Source organism: Gigantopelta aegis, chromosome 7, assembly GCF_016097555.1.
Source record: "Gigantopelta aegis isolate Gae_Host chromosome 7, Gae_host_genome, whole genome shotgun sequence".
Lineage (NCBI taxonomy): Eukaryota > Metazoa > Mollusca > Gastropoda > Neomphalida > Peltospiridae > Gigantopelta > Gigantopelta aegis.
This window is the reverse complement of record NC_054705.1, coordinates 15,893,861-15,906,496: the sequence shown is the minus strand read 5'-3', so window position 1 is coordinate 15,906,496 and position 12,636 is coordinate 15,893,861. Positions and strand designations below refer to the sequence as shown.

The following is a 12,636-nucleotide window of genomic DNA, read 5'->3' as shown; positions in this document are numbered from 1 at the left end:
ATACACTCTATCAAAGATTTTTTTTTTTTTTAAATCCACTTATGTAAAAAAAAAACCCACTACGTAGGACAAACGCAAAACCAACTGAGAATTAGAGCAGTTTGTCACAAGTATGATATTCGGCATGAAGTTGACTCCCCTGTCGCCAATCACTTCAATCTACCTGACCATTAGATGAAAATTTCGAAATAATTCCAATTGAACAACCCCTGATACTTGGTTCAAAAGACGAAACAGACCTCTTGACACTTGAACGAGAGGCCTTCTGGATTCGTACATTACAGACAAAACAGCCGTTTGGAATCAACGTTGAATCTGGTAAAGCTGTAGAAAGAGATAAAATAATTTTCCCAATAATTTACAGTCGACGAAGCGTTGATAGTGGTAAACTTATGAAGGAGGAGTTTTTAAATCTGCAAACTGTTATGAAAAACCCTATTACAGCACGTCCAGTTATTGCATACAGAAAAGGTCAGTCTCAAGGATATCCTAGTCTACACACGACTACCCGCCGCCTAAGCCTGCGTCTAAGCTTCTAAACCAGTCCATTTTTTCAGCGTTGGTTTGTTTGTTATCCCTTTTCCTAACAATCTTTTAAAAACAAATACATCGTATTCGGCTGATAAACAAAACATAATACTAGCCAAATAAATTTAAATAATGATTGACCGAAAAACAGTTATATTCTGTATATCACAACGGTTAATTAAAATCAATTTCGAATCCCTGAGGCAAAATTAGAAAATAATAGGATTTTTTAGTTTTTAAAAATATTCCTGAGCCAGTGTTCATTCATTCTTAAATACATACATACATAGATGCCTCACTAGCTCAAACGGTATCATGGCAAGTCTGCAAATTTGCGGGCGATTCGGTGCCATAGGTTCGAGTCCCAATAACGGCACGGGACAATTTGTGATGCCTGGGAGGATTTAATTATCCCCTGCGCCAGTGCGTTAATATCTATGTGTGTAAGACCACTACACCCCTTTTTCTCTCACTAACCGCTAACAACCAATAACTAACCCACTGTCGTAGACAGACAGCCCAGATAGCTGAGGTGTGTGCCCAGAATAGCGTGCTTGAACCTTAATTGGATATAAGCACGAACACAAATTGAAATAAAATGAATGAATGCATTCTATTTCACCGGCCTCGGTGGTGTTGTGGTTAAGCCATCGGCTGGTAGGTACAGGGTTCGCAGCCCGGTACCGGCTCCCACCCAGAGCGAGTTTTAACGACTCAATGGGTAGGTGTATTCTTTTCTTTTAATTGGCACCTGCTCCATAGTGCAATCTTTCCCCCGCCCTTACCGCCCGAATAAAATGTTACCCCATGTGCTTATTTTGTTTAGTGGCGGATCTAAGGGGTGGGGGGAACCGAAGAATCCCTTCGGGAACGTTTGAGGCCTTTAGCCACATGTCAGTGGGGCCCCCCTAAATGGATTTTCTGGATCCGCCACTGTTGTTTCTCCACTTACAGTATTTTGTTCCCGGCGTCAAGCCCGTGATGAGAGTTCGGTGGATGTACTGGGTATGGTGCGCACTCCCCCCGTCCACGAACTTGGTGCTGTGGCCAGTGAACGTCTTGGGTGTCCCGAACGCCGGGTTGTCGCTGACGGAAACTTGAGAGTTCGAAATCTCGCTTGGTGTACTCCAAGTCACCATCATTTGATCCGGGCTGCCTGGAATATTAAATACAATTCTTAAACACCCGGGCTGCCTGGACTATTAAATACAATTCTTACACATCCGGGCTGCCTGGAATATTAAATACAATTCTTAAACACCCGGGCTGCCTGGAATATTAAATACAATTCTTACCCATCCGGGCTGCCTGGAATATTAAATACAATTCTTACACACCCGGGCTGCCTGGAATATTAAATACAATTCTTAAACACCCGGGCTGCCTGGAATATTAAATACAATTCTTACACATCCGGGCTGCCTGCAGTATTAAATACAATTCTTATACAAACGGGCTGCCTGGAATATTAAATACAATTCTTACACAAACGGCCTGCCTGGAATATTAAATACAATTCTTACACACCCGGGCTGCCTGGAATATTAAATACAATTCTTACACACCCGGGCTGCCTGCAATATTAAATACAATTCTTACACATCCGGGCTGCCTGGAATATTAAATACAATTCTTACACATCCGGGCTGCCTGGAATATTAAATACAATTCTTACACATCCGGGCTGCCTGCAATATTAAATACAATTCTTACACACCCGGGCTGCCTGCAATATTAAATACAATTCTTACACACCCGGGCTGCCTGCAATATTAAATACAATTCTTACACATCCGGGCTGCCTGGAATATTAAATACAATTCTTACACACCCGGACTGCCTGGAATATTAAATACAATTCTTAAACACCCGGGCTGCCTGCAATATTAAATACAATTTTTACACACCCGGGCTGCCTGGAATAGTAAATACAATTCTTACACACCCGGGCTGCCTGGAATATTAAATACAATTCTTACACACCCGGGCTGCCTGGAATATTAAATACAATTCTTAAACACCCGGGCTGCCTGGAATATTAAATACAATTCTTACACATCCGGGCTGCCTGCAATATTAAATACAATTCTTACACAAACGGGCTGCCTGGAATATTAAATACAATTCTTACACAAACGGGCTGTCTGGAATATTAAATACAATTCTTACACACCCGGGCTGCCTGGAATATTAAATACAATTCTTACACATCCGGGCTGCCTGGAATATTAAATACAATTCTTACACATCCGGGCTGCCTGGAATATTAAATACAATTCTTACACATCCGGGCTGCCTGGAATATTAAATACAATTCTTACACACCCGGGCTGCCTGGAATATTAAATACAATTCTTACACACCCGGGCTGCCTGCAATATAAATAAATACACACCCGGACTGCCTGGAATATTTACAATTTAAACACCCGGGCTGCCTGCAATATTAAATACAATTTTTACACACCCGGGCTGCCTGGAATAGTAAATACAATTCTTACACACCCGGGCTGCCTGGAATATTAAATACAATTCTTACACACCCGGGCTGCCTGGAATATTAAATACAATTCTTAAACACCCGGGCTGCCTGCAATATTAAATACAATTCTTACACATCCGGGCTGCCTGCAATATTAAATACAATTCTTACACAAACGGGCTGCCTGGAATATTAAATACAATTCTTACACACCCGGGCTGCCTGGAATATTAAATACAATTCTTACACATCCGGGCTGCCTGGAATATTAAATACAATTCTTACACATCCGGGCTGCCTGGAATATTAAATACAATTCTTACACATCCGGGCTGCCTGGAATATTAAATACAATTCTTACACACCCGGGCTGCCTGGAATATTAAATACAATTCTTACACACCCGGGCTGCCTGCAATATTAAATACAATTCTTACACACCCGGACTGCCTGGAATATTAAATACAATTCTTAAACACCCGGGCTGCCTGCAATATTAAATACAATTTTTACACATCCGGGCTGCCTGGAATATTAAATACAATTCTTACACACCCGGGCTGCCTGGAATATTAAATACAATACTTACACACCCGGGCTGCCTGGAATATTAAATACAATTCTTACACACCCGGGCTGCCTGGAATATTAAATACAATACTTACACACCCGGGCTGCCTGGAATATTAAATACAATTCTTACACACCCGTTGGTGAGAACATCATTCGTTATTTTTTATAACACTTACTTGTTTACACATGTACATTATGTTTTTTCATTAGTCTTTTATCAGCACCATCCCACAGATATGAAAGCACATACCACGGCTTTTGATATGCTAGTCGTGGTGCACTGACTGGAACGAGAAATAACCCAATAGGCCCACCGACAGGGAACGATCCCAGACCGACCGCGCATCAAGCGAGCGCTTTATCGTCCCCTATTGCTAATGAAATATTGAAGCAATGATGTCAATCCAATCTATCTTCATTCATTCTTCCAAGGAACTGGGTAATGCCCTCATCAAATCAATCTTCCAAATAACTGTCCAGTCCCCAAATAGTATGATGAAGGACAAATTAGGGTGTGCAGGTCATAATATATAACACAAAATGATTACTATGTACATAAAAGAACAGGCAGTTAAAGTGGGTTTCCATATATAAGTACGTCATCCGTCGTGCGTCATCCGTCATTTTGTCGTCTGACATGCGACATTTTGTAAGAGTGTTATTAACTTGTTCAGAATCACGTTAGTAAGCTTCATGTTGTAGTTTAAAACGTGTGTATTTGTATACCTATATCTATCTATCTATGTATGTATGTGAAAACTCAAAATTTGATATAAAACTGAAAATGTGTGCAGTATGTTCACAATACGTTGCACGTGCAAACCGCATACGTTGGACGCATAAAATGCACATATTGATTATTGGATAAGTTGGTGTAAAACAATGTCACGAGCAATGATCAGAGGGAGAGAGCGTTAGGAATGCTGATTGGTGGAATTTCACAATAAAGGGTAGCTAGGAATTTTCAGATTACACCCTTCCATAATTTCAAGGTTATTACCTCACATATGACATCACATTTAATTTTCAGATACACCCTTCCATAATTTCAAGGTTATTACCTCACATATGACATCACATTTAATACTTACCTACTAGGGGCTTGACGTAGCCCAGTGATAAAACGCTCGCTTGATGCGCGGTCGATCTGGGATCAATTCCCGTGTGTTGGCCCATTGGGCTATTTTACATTCCAAAACATTCATACCTTCATTCAGTGAAAAGCTATAATGTCCTTCACGTACCCTCGTATCCTAATCTTTTGTATGCAAATAGTCATAGTTATTTATAGGAGAACGAACCTGTATTGAAAACATACAGAGATTTTTGTAAAATGGAAATAAGTCAACTTTGTGCATTTTAGATGATGAATTGTATATAAAACCTGTCGGGGTTTGGGTTTGTTATCATGCAAATGTAAAGAAAACAAGGATTGAATAGGAATTAAACGTAACATTTGCAAACACCTTAGAGTCTAAAGAATTGATCAGGACTGTAGTCATCATCTGGTACACTGGCGGCTTCATCTCACTATCAACTTCACATACAACATAATCATCTGTTTCATTTATTGCCTGATGTTGTGCATGGTTATCCATTGTCAAAGCTTGATCACTTTCAAGCACATTAGCTTGGGTACCACATACCCATAAAACATTTTTCTTTTCAAACCCATTCTTGGCAGCATTTCCAAACTCATGTTTGGGTGTGATGACGTCTCGCTATGTCTACAGCCGGTGGCGTCATCAGTGCTATGCAGGTTAAAGCTCTCTTCATTTTGGGTAACGTATTTGCTGAATTCCATCCTGATTTATTTTGCAAGCACACTTTTCCTACTAGCAATTTAATAATGAAAACTGTTCAGCGAAGCGCAATATGCATTTTCATACAGTCGACCCAGCATTTGGTGGCCACCAACTTTTCTTCCTAAAACAATGTTCTTGTGTTTGCAATAAACTGCAACTGGTCAACTTTCTTCATAATTAAATTGAACATTTTTTCATGTCACAGCCAAATAATGATACTGTATTGATTATTCATAAGCTGGTCATATATAGCATGCGTTGATGTAAACCAGTTAAGGCATATATTGTTTCCAAATACGAGGTTATATAATAATATGTCGTTCACTCCAATTATAATATTAGGCAAAGCCTGCATATGTATATACAGTGTACATGGTCGAATGTCTAGGTATCAGTCTGAACAGCACGAAGATGCTGTGTATCAGTGTTGAACAGGACAAGACAAGTAAATATTACAAAAGATGGTAGTTGCGAAGTCAATATATTCACAAACGAATTAGGCTGACATCAGAATTGTGCTACATGCAAAATGTACTTCAGGAAAGTGAACACAACACATTGTAATAAGCAGTGATGTTCTCGTATTGCTTCTGTATTATCGTAATGCGAGTATAGTTAGATAGAAGAAAATACTTGTATATCTCCTCATATTCCAGTCATACCTGCTATAAACCAGCATTTACTATGTATGACCAGCTAAAGCGTATGCAGCACTGTAATACGATTTATGTATCCTGTCTATAAATGGCTACAGCACTGTGCGCTCTTTCCAGCGTCATGGGAAACGCTAAGTATACTGCATAATAAATAATGAAGACAGTTTAACAGCTTTAGTCGTTCCCAACCTGGAAACACGGAAAATATTGTTTTAGGAATAACAATGGTAACTACCAGGTTTTTGGAGGCCTGTTCAGTAACGCTGACTGCGCATGGTTAAACAATATTCAGTGAGACATTGTCTATAAGAAGAGTGTCTTTGCAAGGAAATGGCCACCAGCTGGAGACATAATATACACATGCTGACAATCACCAAGCTCATGAACGAGGATTCTGCCCAGTTTGATTTCGAGAAAACACTTGATGAGCGGGGTTTAATTGATTAATTAATTAGCCCAGTTGTACAGCACTCGCCCGACGCGCGGTCAGTGTGGGGTCGATCCCCGCTGGTGGGCCCATTGGGCTATTTCTCGTTCCAGCCAGTGAACTACGACTGGTATATCAAAGGCCGTGGTATATACTACCCTGAATGTGGGATGGTGCATATAAAAGATCCCTTGCTGCTAATCGAAAAGAGTAGCCCATGAAGTGGCGACAGCCGGTTTCCTCTCTCAATATCTGTGTGGTCCTTAACAATATGTCTGACGCCATATATCCGTTAATAAAAATGTGTTGAGTACGTCGTTAAATAAAACATTTGTTTCTTTTTAATTGATCCAAAATTCTGGTGTGCACCAGTCGACCATGTTCATATGCATATGTACTTCAAAGTGCTCATGTCTTGACATTGGACAACCTTGCACAGCAGCACGCAGACGTATCCAAGGGATGCACCAGATTATTTTGTTTTTTTGTAGATCCAACAACACAAGTTATGTCAGTTTATTTAAAGTATGTTTTGTTCAGCAACATCACTGGAGCACATTGCCTGATAAATCATTGGCTATTAGATGTCAAACATTTGGTAATTTAACCCGCTGCATTTTTCCATTAGTAGGAAGGGATCTTTTATATGCACCATCCCACATCCTTTGATATACGAGTCGTGGTGCACTGGATGGAACGAGAAATAGTCCAATGAGCCCACCGACGGTGATCGATCCCAAACCGACCGCACATCAGGCGAGTGCTTTACCAATGGGCTACGCCCCACCCTGTAAGTCGATAGTGAATCTGAGAACAGTAATATGTACTATGTATTATGTACAACACATGAGGTTGTTTTGTGAACAAACCTTAAGGTATTTTTTTTGTGTGCTGGAGTTTGACTAAACATCCATTCATTGATTGATTGATTCATCCATTCATTCATTCATTCATTGAAACATACACTCACTCACTTACTCACTCACTAATTCATCCATTCGTTTATTTTATTTTTCAGGCTTTAGTGTTTAGGTGTTAGTGGATGCTTCTTCTTCGTCGTCGTACGCTTAGACAGGGACCCCAGTGGCTCTTGTGGATGCTGATAGGTGTATAATTACAACAAGGTTGGGGTTTTTTACTGGGGAACCACATACCATTGTATGACATATGTTGCTATTATGATCGATTATATTATACAATTATATTCAATTTGCAGTTATATTTTATTTTAAAGGGACATTCCTGAGTTTGCTGCAATTTTTAAGATGTTGTCGACTAACAGAGCCCTTTTAACGATTATAATTACATATCAACTGTATTTTACTGCATAAAATATTAGTGGCTGTATATTAAACCTGTTTCTGATCGTTCTAATATTTGTACTGGGTTAAATTGCATTTTATTTCTTAAAATATGTTTTTTTCGTACGTACGAAATTATTTGAAGACAAAATCCAGTTTGGGCGTCTTACAAATATTAAAACGACCAGAAACACATTGAATATACAGACACTGATATTCTAAACAAGAAAATATATTTAATATGTAAGGTTAATCGTAGAAATATTTCATTAGTCGGAAATATCTTAAAATGCAGCAAACTCAGGAATGTCCCTTTAATAATTTTTAAAACATGCTAGCTAAACTTATCAACAATCAAAAACTAACATTTGAAATAAAATGTTTTATGTTACAAATATTTTTAGATTTTCATACCATAATTGCCATCCTTTTAGTCAGCCATTAGTCAACACAATGTCTGACAATATTAGAAACAGCTTTAATGAACTCATTGAGCCCATAAACATCTGTTTTGATACCAAGATCACATTTCTAAGTGCTGTAGTTCTGAAAACATACAGTTTTGATGATGAACTGGCGGATATTTTGGAAAATGGCCGCCATCTTGTTAGCACCAACTTTAGGAAATGTCATCTTATGTTTTCATAAAGTCCACACCCTAGAGATTACTTTCAGCCATAGTGACAAATGTTATACGTCCGGCCATGGTTACACAAAAACTAAGGCTCTTTTTTGGCCTCTGCTGCAAGACTATAAAGAGGCATTCTTGAGTTTGAACCCATACTTACACATGACTGGGCTCCGTGCACCACGTTAAGGCCACGATACACTTATTTATATATATTTTTTTTTTTTTTTTTTTTTTTTTTTTTTTTTTTTTTTTTTTTTTTTTGAGCTGGGGGGGGGGGTGGTCTTCATAGATGTATCGTGTTACATCACGGAATGTATCTATATTGTTAATACACATGTCCCTATAATGTAATATCATGTATCTATATTGTTAATACATATAGCTCTGGAATGTAATGCAATGTATCAATATTGTTAATACACATATCTCTATAATGTAATACCATGAAATATATTTGTATTTATATATGTACCAACAGAAATTTATTCCTATTGTCTGTATCCTGCTGTAAACCATCTTGTCGAAGTCAGACTATGTATGTTCCTCCTGCGTTGTTGCAAATCGCCAGACTGTAATAAAGTTCTGTTCTGTTCTGTTCTGTTCTGTACTGGTGAACGGCCCTTTGAGACAGTAAAAAGTCCTCTTTTTTTCTCTCTCCTCTCCCCCCCCCCCCCCCCCCCCCCCCCCACCCCTTTCCCGGCTACATATGACTTGTGAGTTAATTTATAATTTGTCAACGTTTGTACTAGATTAAATTATTTTATTTTCTAAACATTTTTTTTTTCGAACGTACACAATTATTTGAAGACAAAATCCAGTTTGGGCTTCTTACAAATATTAAGACGACCAAAACACATTGAATATACAGACACTGATATTCTAAAAAATTTTTTAATAATATGTAAGTTTAATCGTAGAAATATTTTATTAGTCGGAAACATCTTACAATGCAGCAAACTCAGGAATGTCCCTTTAATCTTTTCCACTGATATTGGAAGGTTTCGAGAAAACCATAACTGTTCTTTAACTGGTGATTTGCTATCTAGTATTTTTTTAACCAAACCAAACAAGTATAAATACGAACAGAAAGTGCAATAATATTAGTCAAATTATGCCTTAATCAGGCACGGCGGAGCAGAGGGAGGGGGCTGATAGTTCTACCTCCCTCCAAATAATTCTGAATTGAAAATATTACTGGTAGGAAATCTTAAAGTAGAGATGAATTTTGCTTCTGCAATGCAGAAAATTGCATTTCAGGACATTTAGTTCTGAAAACTTTAAGGAGAAGCATACCCCCGATCCCCCCCCCCCCCAGAAAATTTGCTTTGCGTCCTCGATCTCATTCCCCCCCCCCTCCCCAAATGTCTACTTGCTTCCACCGTGCCTGTATTAGCAAACCAAACAAGTATAAATACAATCATAACGTGTATTAATATTGGTCAAAGTACTCCTTAATGACTGGGAAAGAGGGAGGGCGGTGCCTGTTGATAATTACGTAATTCTGTGCGTTTCGTTATTGTTGAATCGTTTTATGTTTGTTGAGACTTTTAACTATTGCACCTAACCCATCATTTGCTAATGACAAAAACCAAAATACGTACGCCCATATGACAGATGTATTTGTTCCGGTTTGACATCATCAGGATCGGCATAAATAAAAACAAATAAAAGCAGCAGAGTTACTGTAGGAATCATTTTTCAATACTGGAATTATTAGACTTATCAGGCCTGTTCGTTTCAGTGTTTTTACGCGTTCCAGCTTTTAAAAGTTCGCTCAAGATAAGACAGGGCAGCTGTACAGGATCCCATGGCAAAGCATTGGTCTTTCATTAGATAACAGGACTTTATTTCGCCTTTCTGTTTGCCTTATTTAGCTTATTATTGCAATAACCTGATACAATCAACAATGGAGCTACGTAATTAGAATGACGTCGTCAATAGAATGATGTCCTCAACAATAATTCGGATATTCCGTCAAACCCATAGCCAGAGGCGGATCTAGCGGGAGGTGGGGGGGGGGGGAGAGCCACCCCCTAAATTTTGCGACAGTTATAATTTTATTATCTATTAATTTTCAATTTTAATTTTTTTACGATCACCTCCAAACCTCCCCCAAAGTTCCACTAGCATTCCGCCTCATGTCATTGGCCCCCTAAATGGAGTATCTGGATCCGCCACTGATAGCAAAAGGACACCACAAACCCAACCCGACCCAGAAAAGAGAAAAGCTAGAGATTAACGTCGCAAATCTGTTTTATTCTTATTTGTTTATTTATTTATTTTTTACATATATTATCTGCTTTCAGTTTTTTAATGTTCCTTGAAAGTTAAAGTTTATATTGTTTAAAGATACTACTACCTAAAGCAGAAGGATATATTTAGACACACAGCCACATTAGACATATATTTTATTTAAAGTATCTGTTTAACGACACCGTTAGAAAACATTGAAACACAATGATGTATTAATCATCTGCTATTGGATGTCAAACATTTGGTAATTTTGACATATAGTCTTAGAAAGGCAACCCGCTACATTTTTTTCATTAGTAACAAGGGATCTTTTATATACACCATCCCATAGAGAGGATAGCACATATCACTGGCTGGAGCGAAAAATAGCCCACTGACGGGAATCGATTCCAAAGCGTCCACGCATCAAGCGAGCGCTTTACCACTGGGCTACGTCTCGCTCCGATATTTTATTTAAGTCTCACCCAATATAAAGTTTAAATATATAAAAATATACCATTCATCATCGGCTATTGGATATGAAACCTGTTAATTCTGACATATAATCTTGGAGGAGATCCGCTATTTTTTTGTTTGTTCATTAGCAGCAAGGACTCTTTTATATGTACATTCTCGCAGACACGACGACCCATCTTTTATAGACCAGTCGTGGGGTTCTGTTTGGGAAAGGAAAACAAAATACAATCGGAGAAAGAATCCACCAAGGAGGTTCGATTTCCGCCACCTAAGGATCTCAGGAGAACAGTCTACCCCCTGAGCTAAAACCTGCCCCTAATTCCTCTTGGAATCCAGTACACGAGTTTCGCGAGAATGATTGTTTGTTTATTTTTGCTTTTGTATATATATATATATATATATATATATATATATATATATATATATATATATATATATATATATATCATTAAACAAAAATGCGAGGCGAAAGAAATGATGGAAGAACCTAGACCCATGACAGGCGCTATATAACAGATTGTTCTGAATGTGCAAGAAAAACCAACTCGACGTTGATCTTGACCTCGTGGGAATTTGTAAAAAAAACATAACGGGCTACTTCTGTCTACGTGTCAGAACCACCAACTGTTTGATATCCAATAGCGGTTAATAATTAAAACCGATGTTCTCTAGTCATGTCGTTAAACAAGACTGTATTTTAAAAAAACTGTAACGTGAGACCACCGCCCTTTCGAGGAGTGACTAGTGCAGGCTACCTACGTGCTCGTCCACCACGTGCGATTCCGTGTTTGACAGACATAACATCATTTATTACAACTCGACACCATAGAAACTAAAAAAAAAAAGAAAAAAATAAGAAGAAAAAAAAATAAGAAAAAAAGAAAAAGAAATGTTGTACTGAACCAGACTAGGTCAAAGTTCACGGTATATCGAACGTGCGATAGATCAGTTAATACCACATACCACAAACCTGTCTTGGATCTTGAATCTCGGGCACATTGAATCTCGGAGACTGTGCCCAAGACAGTCGTGCTTGAACCTTCAGTGGATGTAAGTACGAGTCATTTGGTAATAAAGGTGACTGTGATAGTGTTTGTTGTCAAAAACTTAAATTTCATCTGGGCACTAAATGTATGTAATTTTATTTTGTCGTCAAAAAACATAAGTTTCATCTGGGCAATAAATGTATGCCATTTTATTTCATCTGTGTCAAGTAGCCTTTTGCTTGAAATTTTTTTGAGATACCTGTAAAACTAAGTACATGTACTACATCTTTGTGCGAAACTAGGGGCGTTATAAAAACATCCGGTTATCTCGAAAATCAGCCATGAAGTGTTCCGCGTTCTTCAGTCAAGGGAACTCAGGAAGGGTTGTAGTAGTCTTGCGACGTCTTTAATTAATATTTTCAGGTGAGAACATGTGAAAATGTCGTACGACGTCGTACGATACCCTACAATCCCGAGAATCGCATCCAGGTTTTTGAACATGACTAAAAACCGCCAAGACGTCGTGCGAGGACCCCCGA

General features: G+C 38.5%; 1 protein-coding gene across 1 annotated transcript in view; it reads right to left on the bottom strand.

The window, feature by feature from the left end:
- The window catches only part of LOC121377616 (acid phosphatase type 7-like), a 22,969-nt gene extending 12,813 nt beyond the window's left edge, over nt 1–10,156 (bottom strand). Inside the window, exons 1-2 of the mRNA XM_041505679.1 lie at nt 10,004–10,156; nt 1,481–1,684 (exon numbers count right to left, since the gene is read on the bottom strand). Of these exons, the coding sequence (XP_041361613.1) occupies nt 1,481–1,684; nt 10,004–10,097 (298 nt within the window). The 5' untranslated portion in view covers nt 10,098–10,156. The remainder of the gene's footprint in view (nt 1–1,480; nt 1,685–10,003) is intronic.
- Between the last annotated feature and the right edge of the window lie 2,480 nt (nt 10,157–12,636).